At 39.1% G+C, this 18,848-nt stretch overlaps 1 protein-coding gene across 2 annotated transcripts in view; it reads right to left on the reverse strand.

The window, feature by feature from the left end:
• Window positions 1–245: 245 nt before the first annotated feature.
• scyl3 (SCY1-like, kinase-like 3) overlaps window positions 246–18,848 on the reverse strand; it is a 32,006-nt gene continuing 13,403 nt past the window's right edge. Inside the window, exons 6-13 of one of the 2 annotated variants that reach the window (XM_078407545.1) lie at window positions 18,388–18,493; window positions 16,019–16,096; window positions 13,699–13,838; window positions 12,347–12,531; window positions 8,514–8,682; window positions 7,915–8,097; window positions 5,836–6,590; window positions 246–3,647 (exon numbers count right to left, since the gene is read on the reverse strand). In XM_078407545.1, coding sequence (XP_078263671.1) covers window positions 3,594–3,647; window positions 5,836–6,590; window positions 7,915–8,097; window positions 8,514–8,682; window positions 12,347–12,531; window positions 13,699–13,838; window positions 16,019–16,096; window positions 18,388–18,493 — 1,670 coding nt within the window. In that variant the 3' untranslated portion in view covers window positions 246–3,593. Of the gene's footprint in view, window positions 3,648–5,835; window positions 6,591–7,914; window positions 8,098–8,513; window positions 8,683–12,346; window positions 12,532–13,698; window positions 13,839–16,018; window positions 16,097–18,387; window positions 18,500–18,848 lie in introns of both variants that reach the window. The other variant, XM_078407544.1, reaches the window with a different exon arrangement.

Consider the following 18,848-nt stretch of genomic DNA (forward strand, 5'->3'; position numbering starts at 1 on the left):
CACTGATGCAAATACCTCAAAGGGTCACAACCAAAGAATCGCATTGTGTATACTTCTGTAGTGAGTCAATTAAAGAGGAGAGACGAGGGTGCACTAGTTCTTTCTATTCTCCTTACGTAAATCAATCCATTACGAAAAGAAAATTAAATGGAAATGTAGAATGTTCCACAATGAAATAGAAAACAATCTATAGATCGAATGTTAAGTGTATCTTTTTTTTTTAAAAGGATCTTTAATTGTACAATAATATACATTTGAACATGCTAAATTTTACAAAAATCATTTTTTATAATAGTAGTTTCAGCCTGGGGCTCAAATTTGTAGAATTCAAGAAAGAATCAATTGACTTTGAATAATCTGAAAATAGTCTAATTTGATATATTGCAAGGAAAGGTATCTCTCCAAATGACTTTTGCATTTAAGACGACCACTAATTGTGTCTAATGTTTAGGTATTTTAGTTGTGCAAGCTATCAGTACTGAATATTAATAAATGCAGTTATAGATTTTAAGAATCAGATCACCTTGGAAACAACTTTCTGCTTAATGTGTTGCATTTGATATTTATTAGATCAAATTTTGATGTTCATGAACTAGGTCATACACACACATATATATATATATGTTAAATTATATTTTGGATGTGCAATTCCAGAGGCAGTATTTTTCAATATGCTTCTGTGATGTAACATTAAAACAGCCTATGTCCTTAGACTTTAATTCCAGTACATTAGAATTAAACAGAAGTAGTTACCTAATTGCAAAATCAGACCAAAATTGTGTTCGAAAGTACAGTCAATGATTCAAATAACAATTTAAAAAGGACAAAGGATGAAATAGAATGATGATAGTTATTCATGAACAGAAATCAGGCCTCAGTATTCACTATCTTCTAGTAGTTCAGAATTTGATGACAATTTGTTCAGTATTGCAAATAAACTAGAAATTAGCATAATTTCTTTTGAGTGCTATTTTCCTAAATTAAGTCTGCGTAGATTTGGATATTACCAAAACTTTTGATTAAACAATGAAATTAAATGGTGCGATAAATTTGAGCATTTTGGTCCCATACTGTTTTTAAATTCCTTAAACTCAAAGCAAGGTTCTTATTCAGTTTGCATGGGGAAATAAAGGAATAGCAAAAGCACTCATTTGGTTTTCTGGAAATCCAAACTGGACCACAACCCAACCTTTATATTAAGGCATAGATTTATTCCAGTTTCAAGTACAGTAAACCCTCATTTTAACAGTTCTCTTCATAACAAATTTCAGATATAGCGGATGGACCTGCCTACCCACCCCTGGCTCGCACCGTCTCCCTGGACGTTTAGAATCCTGGCATCCGACCCCACCCGACTCAAGGTGCACTAACAAGCCCTTCACCTACCGCATGGTCCAGTGACATGGCTGTTGTTGTGGCTCACATTGTAACCCTGCGGACAGTGCTTTCTTTGGGCTGCTTAAAACGACAGGATACCTTGATCACCGTGATCATTCTGACCGGCCCCTCCCCCGGAGTCTCCAACATACTCCACCATGGAAGTGACAGCTGATAAGAGGGGAGGGAGCCCCACAGTGACTGAGCATGTCTTGTTGTTGACAGCGGCATGAAGAAAGTGCTGTTCCCAGGGGCTACGACGTGAGCCACAACAGCCACCGTGTGAACCGGTGCAGAAGGGTTCGCTAGTGCAAACCAGTAAAACGACACAAAGTGCTGGAGTAACTCAGCACTGAATCAGTCTGAAGGTTACTCAGAGTTACTCCAGCACTTTGTGTCTCTTGTGTATTAACCATCATCTGCAGTTCTTTGTTTCAACTACATGAAATGATACTACCTAACTTGGTTATAACAAACTATCAGCAATAACAGACACCATTCTTCCCCACCCCACCTGGTCAGCTATAATGAGGGTTTATTGTATTTAATTTGTTATTAAAAGTAAACCTTTTCACTTCATCACTCATTATTATTTAGTTTTTACTTAGCAAATATCTTGCCTATAATGAGATAATCTGTGGAAATTGGAACTGTTTTCAGTCCATTCACATTCATTTATTATCCACCCATCAAGAGGTTCCAATCTAACATTATCTAGAGTGGTACTACAATACTGGAAATGAAAGACCAATGTTTACCTTGTTCCATTAATAATTGTTATAGATCCATTACCAGTAGATTTCAATGCCCATTTCTTAGGCCCGAGTATTAGATTCCCAAGTCCAGCAGCCAAAAAGTGACGGTAGAAATGCCATAAAGCAGGCTTGTAGGAACAGTTTAAAAATATCCCTTTCTAATATGCAGGTATATTGACAGAGAAACTAATTTTTATCTTAACTTCAGTCAATAATTTGTCCTTTCACAATCCATACACAGAAAATACACAATCTTCATTTGGAACAATTTATTTGCTCAGTGTAAATCAACCAAATTAAATAACTGCAATTATAAAATAAAGTTTAATTAAGATCTCCAATTTGTCAGCATTCTAATATGAAAAATGGGAAGCAGGTTAAGCCCTTGATTTAGTTACAATTTCTATTTGGCATTTAAGCATGTAAATGGGCCTTGAGTAAACATTTAAAAATCTGTAGGTATCTGGCAGCGTCCTGATGTCCAGAAGGACATGTGCTTTTATGATTTCAATTTTGACTGTGGATTGTATTACCACAGGATTTATTTCTGCATTACATTAGTGATGTTTGCTGGTGGGAGTTTTGGCCTTGCTGCAACACCATGATTAAAATTTTATCTTTCAACATTTAAATTTCTATTCTGAAACGTGAGCTTGAACTTGCTTACATTGCAACTTTAAAACATTCATTTTACATGAACTAGATTTCAAATATTTTCAATAACAGTTGTAATAATGTGGAGTTCCTAATGCAGGTTTTGCTCCACGTTGGCGAATATGTTGTTAAGGCTGGGGGGTTTTGGGGAGGGGATGGGGTTAAGAGAAATAACTTTTCACAGACCTCCTGGTTTGGTATCTAGCAATAGTGGCTTCACCTTCATATCAACTCTAACCAATGTGACATCTGAATGAGAAACTCCTCCAGGGAATTTCTCTTTTATTCCCACATCAAGTGGGATGGGTTCCAGCTTAATGGTATATTTATCCTGAAATGCAGATGTACAATAAATTGTACTTATCACTACTTCACACGAGTTCAGAACTGAACATTGGACAGAACTGGGTCAATTGATTAGAATTTTCTGCAGATGGAAATATAGGCCACACAGAAAGTACCTGAACATTTTCTTCATCCCTCCCATATAATATTTAAATAAAACATAATCACAAGAGTCAATATCTAAATAAAGCATTTCAGGTACTTGTAAACATCTCTAAGGTAACTTATCACAGTAAACACTAAGCAGACAGCAGATGCTGCTGCATAGTTGCACATTGCTCTCTAGATATTTTAATGTTTCTAGGTATATTCAAATTCCAGTAAGCTGCAATGGATGTTTACGGCACGGAACATAAGCCCAGCTGATTGGCAATTGTCTTAAAGGTGCGATCAAAAGATATTAGGACAGGGAAGGGAGATTTCTGTATCCAAATACGATCTTCAGCTGGGAAGATGATTCTGTTACCAAGTATTGTCCTCCCAGTTCAGATCATCATCCCAACCTTCAGTTTCCATCTGCAAAAGAATGAATGGCAGATTACTGCAAAGTTACTATCATCTCTTACACTGTCCAAGGGGAATCTGTTTACAGTAAAAGGTTAAAGTAGTAAGAAATCCACAAATGCAGATTATTGGATAGTCAAGTCAAGTCAATTTTATTTGTATAGCACATTTAAACAACCCACGTTGACCAAAGTGCTGTACATCAGTGCAGGTACTAAAAAGGAACATACAATAGCATACAAACCTAACAACACAGACATGAATAGTTTACAGCACCCCCTCAGAGGGCCTCAAACGCTAGGGAATAAAAGTAGGTTTTGAGCCTGCACTTAAAGGAATCGATGGAGGGGGCAGTTCTGATGGGGAGTGGGATGCTGTTCCACAGTCTAGGAGCTGCAACCGCAAAAGCGCGGTCACCCCTGAGCTTAATCCTAGACTGTGGGACAGTCAGTAGCCCCAAGTCGGCCGACTTGAGGGACCTGTAGTTTGAGTGGTGGGTTAGAAGATTTTTGATATGGGGGGGGGGGGGAAGCCCGTTTAGGGCTTTGTATGCAAATAGGAGCTTGAAATCGATTCTGTGCCGTACTGGGAGCCATTGGAAAGAGGCCAGAATCGGGGTGATTTGGTCCCTTTTACGGGTACCAGTCAGGAGTCTTGCTGCGGCGTTTTGGACCAATTGCAGGCGGGACAGGGATGATTGGCTGATCCCAGTGTATAGGGAGTTGCAGTAGTCCAGGCGGGAGGAAATAAATGCGTGGATGATTTTTTCTAGATTGTCAAATTGGAGGAATGGTTTGATTTTAGCTATGGTACAAATCTGGAAGAAACTGGCTTTTACCACAGTTGACTTGCTTGTCAAACTTAAAAGCGGAGTCAAATATCACACCAAGGTTTTTGACATGAGGTTTGACTAGGGTGGATAGGCTTCCAAGGTTGCCTGTTGTCGTTTTGATGGAGTCAGGGGGGGCGAATAGGATGACCTCAGACTTGCTCTCGTTTAACTGAAGGAAGTTCTGTGCCATCCAACATTTTATGTCCTCAAGGCAGTGCATGAGGCTGATTAAATTTGACCGGTTGTTGGATTTCAGGGGGAGATAAAGCTGCGCGTCATCAGCATAGCAGTGAAAAGAAATGCCGTGCCTTTGAATGATTTGGATAGTGTGTGGTGTTACAATATCTATGGCATAGATTCACCCATTGTGTCCATGGCTAGGAAAAGTACTACTTGGGCCAATTCTATTTTCCTAGTAGGTTACAGCAGTATTCATCCAAAAGTTCTAAATGTGTAGTATATTTCTGTCGCCACTGCACTCAGTTAGGGTGTTCCAGACCTGCCATCATTCTTTGGGTGAAAAAAACAATGTATCCTTTAATCTGCCTACCAATTACTTATAATTGATGTCTCCTCATCATTAACAAAGAGAAATCAGTCCTACCTGTTCACGCTGCTGCATCTCTCAATCAATACATCCTGTATTAAATATTCTCTCAGCCACATATCTTATTTTAAAAAACCCAGTTAAGCTATTCATAACCAGAATTTGTGTCTGCACACATCCACATTAAACCTCCCTTCATCATCTCTCATATCATATCATATATATACAGCCGGAAACAGGCCTTTTCGGCCCACCAAGTCCGTGCCGCCCAGCGATCCCCGTACATTAACACTATCCTACACCCACTAGGGACAATTTTTACATTTACCCAGCCAATTAACCGACATACCTGTACGTCTTTGGAGTGTGGGAGGAAACCGAAGATCTCGGAGAAAACCCACGCAGGTCACGGGGAGAACGTACAAACTCCTTACAGTACAGCACCCGTAGTCAGGATCGAACCTGAGACTCCGGCGCAGCATTCGCTGTAAAGCAGCAACTCTACCGCTGCGCTAACGTGCCGCATCATGTGATCATGTTCTCCCAGTGACCACAATTGTAGTTAGTAATGTGTGGCAAAATTCGCTTCTTGCCTTTATATTCTCCACCTTGGTCAAAAAAAGGCACTTTTGCCATTATGTCTTGTAAACACATGCACTGTTAACGTCTTTGATTTCGTGGGAAAGCACCTAAGATCTCACATTCCCACCTGCATATCCCAGCGTGTTCTGGGAAGTATCATCCATTACAGGACAATATACCGTTGTAAAAAGTACAAGCTATTGATAGCATGCCAGCGGATTTCATAATAAGCAACTTACCTCAATAGTGTCTGTTGCAGCAAACTTTGATGCAAGTACTAAAGTTTGTGAATTGTCTCTTGCAGTCAACGTCTTCTCTGTTCCCCTTGAAGCTACTTCAGTTTCTTTGGCAGAATCAACTGATTCTGTTCCCTGTGTTGGCACTAACAAGCCTCTGGATGAGAGTTTAATGTCTGGTATCATATCAGCAAAGAGATCTAGTTCAGGGTCTCTCTGTGGTCTTTTCTTGACACTAATTGTGAATTCCTCTCCAAGTTCATCATTCAAAGATGTTTTCTTTATCGAGGTTTTCTGCCTGGAGGACGTCTGTGCAATAGAATTTGTTTTCCTAGTTTCCTTTACTGACATTTTCTGCTGGTTGCAGTTATTATTCTTCCAACTTTCACAAGACATCTCCGTGTGCGTTTTCAGTGGTGTAGAAAGCTTCATGCCCTTAGATTGAGGCTTATTCTCAAAAAGAGATACATGTGGTTTAACTGCCTGTTGTGTTGTTGTATTACACTGAGCATTTTCATCAGTTTGAAAGTCATCCCATGGTTCATCATTAACTGTAATATCCCCAAATTTGTTGTTTCCTGCAAGGATGCAATCCTTTTTAGGCTCAAGCAGAATTTCATTGTCCGATTTGCTCCAATCTGGCCAATCGCCAGCAGATGTGTGTGTCAGTATTGATTTGTGTGTGCTGTCAACGCCCAAAATATCATTTCCATGAATACCATTCATAGACATTATGGCTGTTTGTCCTTTATACTGCGCTACAAAGTTCATAAAGAAAAAATATTCAAATTACTAAAATATTTAAGTTACTAACGGTATCAAAACTTGGCATTAAATTTGGTTCTGTGTCAGTAATAAACAAAAACAATTTAAATACATGTAACAGATAGGCATGGGTAAATCAGGCGAGTAAAAGGGAAAACAAAATTAAACTACTAAAATTTGACATATATGTTCATTGTTCCCACTATAATAACATTGTGAACTTTGGAAAATGGGAAGAAACTGAAATCAATTTGCCACTCAGGAAATTACTGCATCAGATGTGTGATTATATTAAATGTATATTTTTTAATGAAATGTATATCTTTGTTATGCATCTTATTTCCTACCTAGCTAGAAGGATTGTCTTTAGAAAATGCACTTACAGCAAATGAAAATCTTAAATTTGTATATTTCAATGTTTATAACAAAGAATCAAAACCATTCCTGCAACAGGTAAAGCACAAACGCTGATTTTCAGTTTTAGTGACTCTCAATGCCTTCATTGTGTGACAAATCCCAAATATAATAAATATTTAATGAAAATCCATTCACAGAAAATTTAATCTCTCAACCAGATCATGCTCACATGCACTCAAAAGGAATGATAGCAATCAAGGTGCTGTACTATTAGCTCGGGCCAAATAGACTGACCCAGAGACACACAAGAGCAAGGGAGTCAGAGAGATGCTGTCACACAGCACCAGCAGAGTTAAATAATTGTACACCCTCTCCATCTTTCATCCCCCAGTCCACCCATACCGACCAAAATAATCAAAAGACTTGCTATGTTAATTGCCCATTGTGCAAGAGAACTGGGGGTCGATGGATTAATCGAAAAGAACACATTACTGATGGGAATGCCACTAACGGATGACCTTCCCATCAGTCTCATTCCCCCTATACCAAGTGGAATGAGGCTAACGGGGAATGCTGAGGGCCAGGATTGCTGTAGTCTAAGTAGCTTCATCCTGTATAGTATGAAAAGACGCAGCAGGTTCAAATTTCATCATGGCAACACAGGAATTTAAATTCCAGTAATTGAATCTAATTTTAAAAAGCTCATCTCAGTAATACATTTCAATAGCAAACAATTTGGTTTACAAGTGTCTCTCAGGAAAGGATATTCATTGACCTAACCAAATCTGGTATCTAATAAGATTCCACGCCATCTTTGGTTAACTCTTAAATGCATTTTCAATTGACAGGCAATTAAAGGTTGGCAACAATTGCTGGAATTGCCTGAACAAATAAAATTATTTTTCTGCCAAATTTTAGTGTGCAAAAATCTCACTTTTGCAGTATTTTCCAAAAGGTTACCTTGTTTTGTCAGTATTTGAAACCTTGGGGGCTGGGAATTTTGAATTAGGTTTACTTTTGCTTTCTCCGTCCCACTTATGAGCTTCTTCTCAGGTTCAGTGTTATTTGAAAGCAGTTTGAAAGAATTGTTTACAGCCAAAGAACTGAGATGTTCATTACTGTTAACGACATGTGCAGGAGACCCTTGAATAGAAAAACAAGACTACAAATCAAAGTTCAGCCTGTGCAAGAATAATCACATCTCAATTATGAGAATAAAGACATCATTTAACAATTTCAGATTGCTCAAAAAATATTCCCATTCAAGAAAAACTGCACTCTTGTTATCCCAATTCTCAACACAATCTTAAGCAGAAAATGAAAAGATGCTGAAAATCTAAAATAATAACAAACATTGCAGGAAACAGGCAACTGGTAGAAAGGGAAATAATTAACACATCTGGGATAGTAAAGGGTCCCAGAATTGAAATAATATATTAGCTACCATACTTTCCACAGATGCTGAAAATGTTTACAACATTTTCTGCTTTATTACTATCTTAGGTAAACTATTTTCAAATAGTTGCCATCAAGTCAGTCAGCAATTATTTTTGTCTTACCTTCAGGGGTGATCTCAGTTGATTTGAAGTTTGGTGTTGCACGTTTGAAGATCTTTGCTCTTTCACCTCCAACTACTACCTCAGCTCCTAGAAGTGGCACCAGTACTGCTAGACTTGAAAGTGATCCTGATACCAGTGTGTTACTGGTATCTCTAAGTCCTAGCAATATCTAAAAAGAGAAAATGTGGATTCAGTGTCTTCCTAAAAAATACTGTGCCCTCCATAATGTTTGGGACAAAGTCCCATCATTTATTTATTTGCCTCTGTACTCCATAATGTTTGATTTGTAATAGAAAAAAAACATGTCGTTAAAGTGCACATTGTCAGGTTTTAATAAAGACCATTTTTATACATTTTGATTTCACCATGTAGAAATTACAGCAGTGTTTATACATAGTCTCCCCATTTCAGGGCACCATAATGTTTGGGACACAGCAATGTCATGTAAATGAAAGTAGTCATGTTGAGTATTTTGTTGCATATCCTTTGCATGCAATGACTGCTTGAATTCTGCGATTCATGGACATCACCAGTTGCTGGATGTCTTCTCTGGTGATGCTCTGCCAGGCCTGTATTGCAGCCATCTTTAGCTTATGCTTGTTTTGGGAGGTACTCCCCTTCAGTTTTCTCTTCAGCATTTAAAAGGCATCCTCAATTGGGTTCAGACCTTTTTTAGCTTTGAAAAACTCCTTTGTTGCTTTAGCAGTATGTTTGGGATCATTGTCTTGCTGTAGAATGAACCGCCGGCAAATGAGCTTTGAGGCATTTGTTTGAACTTGAGCAGATAGGATGTGTCTATACACTTCAGAATTCATTATGCAATCACCATCAGCAGTTGTATCATCAATGAAGATAAGTGAGCCAGTACCTTCAGCAGCCATACATGCCCAGGCCATAACACCCACACCACCAGATGAGGTGATATGCTTTGGATCTTCTCTCATCCATACTTTGCTCTTGCCATCACTCTGATATAAGTTAATCTTTGTCTCATTTGCCCACAAGACTTTTTTCCAGAACTGTGGTTGCTCTTTTAAGTACTTCTTGGCAAACTGTAAATTGCCCATCCTATTTTTGTGGCAAACCAGTGATTTGCATCTTGCAATGTAGCCTCTGTATTTCTGTTCAGGAAGTCTTCCGCGGACAGTGGTCATTGTCAAATCCACACCTGACTCCTGAAGAGTGTTTCTGATCTGTTCGACAGGAGTTTGGTGGTTTTTCTTTATTAGAGATTTTTTCTGTCATCAGATGTGGAGGTCTTCCTTGGCCTGCCAGTCCCTTTGCGATTAGTAAGCTCACCAGTGCTCTCTTTCTGCTTAATGATGTTCCACACAGTTGGTTTTGGTAAGCCCAGGGTTTGGCTGATGTCTCTAACAGTTTCATTCTTCTTTCTCAGTCTCATAATGGCTTATTTGACTTTCATTGGCACAACTTTGGTCCTCATGTTGATAAATAGCAATAAAAGTCTCCAAAGGTGACGGAAAGACTGGAGGAAAGAATAGGTGCTGAGAGCTCTCTTATACCTGCATTAAGGAGGCATTTAAACACACCTGAGCAATTACAAACACCTGTGAATCCATGTGTCCCAAACATTATGGTGCCCTGAAATGGGGGGACTAGTTATAAACACAACTGTAATTTCTACATGGTGAAACCAAAATGTATAAAAATACCCTTTAATGAAACCTGACAATGTGCACTTTAACCACATGTGATTTTTTTTTCTATTACAAATCTCAAATTTGGAGTAGAGGCAAATAAATAAATGATGGGTCTTTGTCCCAAATATTATTGAGGGCACTGTACAAGTCAAATTTATCAAACCTGGCAAATTTACACATGAAGAAATAAAGTACTACATAATAAACAAATACATTCCTGCTGATATTATTTTATCATAACTGATGGTTTAGATAAGTTACTAAGGTTACTAAGGGGACAAATATAGAGTGCATTACAGATGCTGATTTGAGCAGAGCACAAAGTGTGGACTCTAGCGAGCAGACAGCAATGATAAGCAAGTGATCAGTAGGAGCAACTCAACATTGGAATTCATCAGAAAGCATGATGTCAGTGGAACACAAATAGCAAATACCCAGTAAATGCTGAGTATTTTCTAATAAATTTGTATTTCATACATAAAGGTATGGCAGGGGAACTCTGCCATGTGACAACCTATGCTATGTGGAAATTTGTGGGCCTGATGATCGAGTTCTGAATTGAAGATGATGGAAATAGTGGATGCTTGGGTTATAACTTTCCAAAAATCAAGATTTTTAAGCAATACCTGCAGAATAGAAAGTAACAGATGTGACATCACCACTGAGTCAGGAGAGAAAGTTAAGGCACAGAAGTGTTAAATGTTATTTTGACATTTGTAGTTGGGGATAAACAGAATTTATGATACATATTAAGACATCAAAGCACAGAGAAAACAACATGATTAAGAGTAAACATACATTCAGGTACAGAGTTCCCAGACAGTGGCGTTACAGGTAAATAGGGTAGTAAAGAAGACTTTTGGTACACTGACCTTTTTAAATCAGGGTACTGAGTATAGAAGTTGGGACATTATCTTAGTTGTACAAGGCATTGGCGAGCCCACATTTGGAGTATCATGTTTGGTTTTGGTCACCTTGCTGTAGGAAGGATGTCATTGAGTCGGATTGAGTGTAGAGAAGATTTATGAGGGTGTTGCTAGGACTAGGATTCAAGGGCCTATTTATAGTGGGAGGTTGGGCAGCCTAGGCCTTTATTTCTGGGAGCGCAAGAGGCTAAGGGGTGAGTTTATAGATATATATTGTACCTCGGTACTCGTGACAACAATAAATTAAACTAAACAATGTATAAAATCATGAAGGGAATTGATAGGGTGAATGCATAGAGTCTTCTAGCCAGGTTAGGGCAATCAAGAACCAGAGGAGAGGTTTAAGATGAGAGGCAAAAGATTTAATAGAAACTCGAGGGGCAGCATTTCAACACAGAGAATGGTGGGTACATGCAATGAGCTGCGAGAGAATGTTGTTGAGGCAGTTGGACTAAAGGGCCTGTTACTGTGCTGTATGGCTCTAAATTGTGATTGAGTAGATGAGGCAAAACTGGTGGATGTGGTGTATTTGGATTTTCAGTAGGGTTTCAAAGCCTATATTATCTGTAGGAGGCAAGCAACTCATTCACGCAAACGTGCTGAAGATTGAGGATGTGCAAGGACTTGGTACTTAAGAAAGTTTTCATTCTAATTCATAAATTGCTTTCTACTGTATTAAAAGTATTACAAAACTCGCAGAAGGAAATTCGGGGGCTGCAAAGGATCGTTCGCTCAGCTGAGAAGGTTGTTGGCTGCAACCTTCCCCCCATTGACGAACTGCAAGGGTCAGGAAGTGAGCGGGCAAGATCATCTCTGACCCCTCTCACCCTGGCCACAAACTCTTCAAAGCACTTCCCTCTGGAAGGCGACTCCGGACTGTCACAGCAGCCACAGCCAGACATAAAAACTTTTTACCACAAGTAGTAGTTCTACTCAATAACCAAAGTCTGTAGTCTCTTTTTTGCTCTGGTATATTTTCACCCACATGTTTAGACCGTAATGTTGTATCCTTATTGTTTTGATGTGTTTATGCTTTATTCTTAATTGTTAACTGTATGTTTGTGTTGTCATTTGTGAGCAGAGCATTCCTTGTATATGCACATACTTGGCCAATAAACTTATTCATTCATTCATGCATTCATAATGAGAAAATTTATAACTGACCAGCACAATGTCTAAAACCAATTATCAATCATTTGCCATTCATTTTTCTCCAGCACAAATGAATATCTTAACTTTTAACCACCTGTGGAAGAATGATGTCCTGTAGGTCTTCCAGTGAAAAAAGAGCTGCATAAGTGTTGAGGTGAGCCAACAGCACCATTCGCACGTGCTCTTCCCGTATGCTATAGAGTTTCAATAGAATAGGGATCACATGCTCTCGAAAGACATTGGGTGACAGAAGGCAATTGAATTCATCACCAGATGCATCTACAATAATGCAATTCAAATAACTTGTTACACACCTGCATTTTTAAAACAGTCTACATATGTGTATGTGACAAATAAACGACTATTGACTATTTACTATTTTACACTTGGTATGCAAAAACTAACCCAAAAACACATTTTGTATTGATGAAAGTTCCTGTTCAGCAAGATGTGTGAATGCTGTTCAGATGTTAAGCTACCATTTTGTAACATCATACAAGCATTTACTACTCATTTCCCCTCGCATGTGCAGATCACATTAACATTTCTTGGTTTTGGCAATGAACACCTTGGCCATCAAATAGTTACACTATGAATTTCCAGGTCCAATTTATTGCAACCTGATGCACATACTCCAAAAGTATGCACTAACCCTAATCAAAGTTATGCCCCCTCCCCTGACATCAGTCTGAAGAAGGGTCTCGACCCAAAACGTTACCCATTCCTTCTCTCCAGAGATGCTGCCTGACCCGCTGAGTTACTCCATAATTTTGTGTCTACCTTCAATTTAAACCAGCATCTGCAATTCTTTCCTACTAATTAAAGTTACCATCCTTTTTTTAGATAGTTAATCACTTTGAACCCATACTTAACAGGAACTTAAAATGTCTCCTTTAGAACGCTTATAGCTGGCCAAAAGCTAGAGAGCTTCATCCATTAATGTAGAAGTGAGTTTCAACCAAAGCTATTTCCCATCAATACAAAATTTTAGTACAGCTTCTAAAATTTGATAAAACATTTTCTCTTTCTAGGTAAATAATAACAGCTACTATATATAACAATTAAAAGTCCAGTTAATGACAGTAGGGGGCTGCTTTAAAAGGTAACCTTTAATCCTGTGCTCTGAACCAAAGTCAGAAGGAAGGAAACTCCTAAATGTAGGAAATACATAGCCAGTCAAATCATTTACTAAAAAAAATGACAACCATGTTGATGTTAGTCCACCTTATTGGCTCTACAACATGGTACTGTTCATTTTCCCCACAAATGCAAATCACATTATAAAGATTAGTATTAATTGGTTTCATTAAATGTAACAGTCCATGATATACAAAACCTAAAAGGTGTTGATGCATTATATAAAATTCATAAAGATATCATAAAGTTATGTGCATATGGTTTTTGTGATTATGCAACTTTCGACCAGAAGACAAATGTTGAACATACCTGTCTTTGGCCTGAGTAGATGAGGAAGAAAGTTTTTGATCGCCACTGGTTCTGCGAACACCAGTGGAGTTAGCAATTGTGGCACTAGACGAGAGGCCATAAGACTTTCAGGCAAGGCCTGGACTCGATCCAAGAGGAACCTGTTATAAACAACGGAGAAGCAATATAACATTTTCCTCATGCTCAAACATTAGCTTCAAGGCAATTATGACAATGGGATGGATATGCAGCTGCACGTGAAATCCTTCACAAAGCACATTGAATTGCAAATTGAGTGGTGCGTGAAATCTTGCCAAGTCTGATGTCAGGCGGAAATTTCATTCCCGCAGCTCGAGTGAGAAACATGGGTAATTTCTATCCAATTTCCTGAGTGTATAATACATAGCAGCAAATTTGCCCCCATACAGCATTATTTTAAAAAAAAACTAAATTGGCTGTTTACGAAAATAAAGCCGCAGAATAGAAATTAAAAAATGTCACGATGGTGACAGTGAATCTTCATGTCACCCAAATCGTGCAATGGTTAAAGTAATGTTAATTTTAGGTGTTCCATTCATAATCATTTTTCTGATCAGTCGCAGCCATGATCAGATAAAACCCAAGCTCAGGCAGATATAAAGGTGAAAAGCAAAAAGGCAATCTTTGACCAATTTGTGTCATCAAGATTTCTATCTATCACAATAGAGGAACGACTTCCCCAAGTTATGATTAATTTTACATGACAAATAAGTATGAACTATCTGCTTTAAAGAAATTGAAAGCTGTAGTTCGAAACTATTTTAGTATTCACGATTTGTTGCTGATAGACTCATGCAAACGCAGGATGGTTGAAGACAAATTCCTTTCTAAATTCAAAGACTTGTTCAGATGTCATGTTCTAAAATCAACTGATCTTCCCCCTTGGATAAAGGAAGCCTATTTCACCAGCAATGTAATTTTAATATTTACTACAAGTTATCAATATTCTAACCAACAAGATAATACAAGCACGGTGGCGCAACGGTATAAGTTGCTGCCTTGCAGCGTCGGAAACCCGGGTTCAATCCCGACAACGGGTGCTGTCCGTTTGGAGGCTGTACGTTCTTCCTGTGACCGCATGGGTTTTCTCCGAGATCTTTGGTTTCCTCCCACACTCCAAAGACGTACAGGTTTGTAGGTTAATTGGCTTGGGATAAGTGTAAATTGTCCCTGATGTGTGTAGGATAGTGTTAATATAGGGTGATCACTGGTCGGTGCGGACTCGGTGGGTTGAAGGGCCTGCTACCGCACTGTATCTCTACACTAAACTATGAACAGGTTGTAATTGAGGTTTTAAATTTCCCTGGAGGCAGAGTGCATAAATGTACTGCTAGTTATGCTCAGACAATGAATACTTGTGTTTGCTCTTTGGTCAGTTGCAGTGGCTATTGGAATAACATAAAACATTCCCATGCCCAACATAAATATCACCAATAATATGTCCTGGTCCACTTCCTCAGAAGGCTAAGGAAATTCAGCATGTCTCTAACAACTCTTACCAATTTCTACAGATGGACTGTAAAAAGCATTGTGCCTGGATGCATCATAATTTGGCTAATACTCTGCCCAAGACTGCAAAAAGTCAAAAAGTTGCAGAGTTGGATATGCAATATAGACCATTACACAAACTTGCTCTCCCCCCCCCCCACCCCCACCCCCCCAACCCCCAATCATCCTACACTCCACACTACCCTGAAAAAGACAACATAATCAAGGACCAGTTACACCAGGGTCATTCACTCTTCTCCTCTATCCCTATCCCATTGACAATAAGATACAAAAGATTAAAAGTATGTACCACCAGATGTACCAATGGGGTACTGATTGTGGATGATCAGCCATGATCACATTGAATGGCAATGCTGGCTCGAGGAGGCCTATTTCTGCACCTATTGTCTATTGATTCAGAAAGAGTTTCTTCCCCATTGTTAAAATATTGAATGGATCTCTGGTAAAATAAGGTTGTAATCCCAATTTCACAACCTATCTCATTGCAGTCCTTACACTTTTTCTTTGTTATCTGCACTTTCTCTGGAGCCATAATGCTACAACTTTATATTCTTCACTGATTAGTTTTCTCCTTGCACTTCCTGTTGTATTAATGTATGGCTTGATTGTACCTTTAACTGGATAGCACGCAAAATACATTTTTTCACTGTATCTCAGTACACACGATAATAATACCCATAACTGGTATCTAATGTAGCTGCTAAACAACAACAGAAATGAGAAACTTATGATTTTTATGTCCAGCTCTATTTTTTTTTTTTAAACAGTATTCATGACAAAATAGAATACCTACTTGAAAAACTCATTCTTTTCTTCCTCTGTTTTCAGGGTCAAACTTTGTAAAAAATTTACAACGTCCAAGAAGTCATTCCTGGTGATTATATGAGGGGCAGCATTTATTAGCCAAAAAAGTGTGAACTATTTGAATGTTTGCCTATAAAATGCTCTTGAAGAGATCCATTTTTCATCTACATTCACCATTACTTAACATGCAACTACCTAACTTTTGTCCAATTATAAAAGATGCCATCACATAAAATACATCTTTGTACATATTGCATAGGACTAAGAATAAATATTCTCCCATTTTACAAAGTGAAATGCATTCATGTGCAAACGTATTCTGTTTTCATTAATTCCATCCGGAAGTGGCGGCGCCTAACGGCAGCGGCTCACTAGCAGTCTATTCGTCTTTTTTCCTTTTTTTTTGTTGTTGTGTGTCGGTGTTGGGATGGTTTTTATATATTTTTTTGGTTGTGTATGTGTGGGAGGGGGTGGTGGTGTGGGGGGGGGGGGAAACTTTTCTCTTCCTCACGGCGCGGGGTGCGGCTCGGCTGCGGGGCCTAACATCGCCCGGTGCGGCTTGGCCGCTGGACTTTACATCGCCCGGTGCGGCTCGGCGGCTGGACTTAACAGTGCCCGGTGCAGCTCGGCCGCGGGACTTTACATCGCTGGTGCGGCTCGACTGCGGGACTTAACATCGCCCGGTGCAGCTCGGCTGCGGGACTTAACATCGCTGGTGCGGCTCGGCTGCGGGACTTAACATCGCCCAGTGCGGCTCGACCACGGGACTTAACATCGCCCGGTGCGGCTCGACCACGGGACTTAACATCGCCCGGTGCGGCTCGGCCACTGGACTTAACATCGCCCGGTGCGGCTCGACCACGGGACTTTACATCGCCCGGTGCGGCTCGGCCACTGGACTTAGCTGCGCAAGGCTTGGTCGCGGGCCTTTCATCGTCCGGTTCGGCCGCGGGACGTTTCAGCGCCCGGTGCGGGGACTGTGCGGGTCGGTCGGGGACGAGCTGTCTGTCCGTGGGCGTGGGGAAGAGAGTGGAAGTTTTGTTGCCTCCATCACAGTGAGGGGGTGTTTGGAGTCACTGTGATGGACGTTTGTGTTGGGGTTATCATATCATATCATATCATATATATACAGCCGGAAACAGGCCTTTTCGGCCCTCCAAGTCCGTGCCGCCCAGTGATCCCCGTACATTAACACTATCCTACACCCACTAGGGACAATTTTTTACATTTTACCCAGCCAATTAACCTACATACCTGTACGTCTTTGGAGTGTGGGAGGAAACCGAAGATCTCGGAGTAATCCCACGCAGGTCACGGGGAGAACGTACAAACTCCTTACAGTGCAGCACCCGTAGTCAGGATCGAACCTGAGTCTCCGGCGCTGCATTCGCTGTAAAGCAGCAACTCTACCGCTGCGCTACCGTGTGTCTTGTGTTCTTTTTTTCTATGACTGCTATGTAGTTTCGTTCGGTACTTCGGTGCCGAACGACAAATAAAGCTCTGTTATACTGTTATATACTGTTATAGTCATTTCAAGTGTGTATTTTGGAAATGTTTAGTCACATCACAGATAATTATTACAACCATTTCTCTAAATTTGAATGTCCAATTCTTGACTCTACTAAGTGCAATTATTAAGAAACCTACTTACATGTTAAAGTGATAGAAATCAGAAATGTATTTACTCAGTCATAAGCAGTGTGCATATTCTTATAAAGTCTACTCCATAGCCATCTCAAATTCGCCAAAAATAGAAAAATAATGTATCTGTATATGCTGAACAAATGAAAATTGTATTATCTGTGATGCCACTACACACTATTGTAAATAATCATTGTAAACTTTGTGCAATCTTTATGACATGGTTACTTTGTTCTTCTCATATCATATCATATCATATATATACAGCCGGAAACAGGCCTTTTCGGCCCACCAAGTCCGTGCCGCCCAGTGATCCCCGTACATTAACACTATCCTACACCCACTAGGGACAATTTTTTTTTTTACATTTACCCAGCCAATTAACCTACATTCTCTAATTATGGCAGTTAAAATACACCATCTGAATCATAAATAAATAATTATATTTTGGCATTTTACAACCAAAAAGTTTATAGGATTCTCTCACACAAGATCTTATTAACTGTGCATACTTTGATTTCTGCATATATACAACAATCCTAGCCAATCAGCTGCACAATAGTGGACATGTACATGCTTATGATTAAACTTTCCAGTTGAATTTCATGTAGCACAAACACAAGTTATTTTCTAATTATTTTTTGCTTAATTTAACAAGTAAATTATTTAATGCTTGGCAACATTGTACACAAGTGCTCTAAGGATGTTTCTACTTACCTGAAAAATTCATGAGATAATAAGCTTTGTAAAGATGGCCGTTGCATAGGGTCTGGGTTAAGAAGAGTAGCATTTAAGGTTTCCTGGAATTTTGCTAGTACATGTTCTGCAACTTGAGAACAAACAAATTAACCCTGAACCATCACTGAGTACAAAAATGTCTCTGCCCTGTAATACACAAAGGTTAATGGAAAGAATTTCCAAACATAAAACAGTGAATTGTTACAAATTGATATTTTGCATTAAAGGACATTGGCAGTTTAGTTTTTACATTCTCAGACAAAGCACAAGATTTAACATTAAATCTAAATGTTTGCTGGGTAAGGTATTTTGATACTACATTTTTAAAAGTTTCATCCAATTCCATAAAATGTCAGTATTTAATGTCATGATCAGTTAATGTGTTACTCAATATTTATCTTGTAATGATCAACTAAAATTACTCATTGCATCATTACACC

This window comes from Rhinoraja longicauda, chromosome 11, assembly GCF_053455715.1.
Source record: "Rhinoraja longicauda isolate Sanriku21f chromosome 11, sRhiLon1.1, whole genome shotgun sequence".
Taxonomy (NCBI): domain Eukaryota; kingdom Metazoa; phylum Chordata; class Chondrichthyes; order Rajiformes; family Arhynchobatidae; genus Rhinoraja; species Rhinoraja longicauda.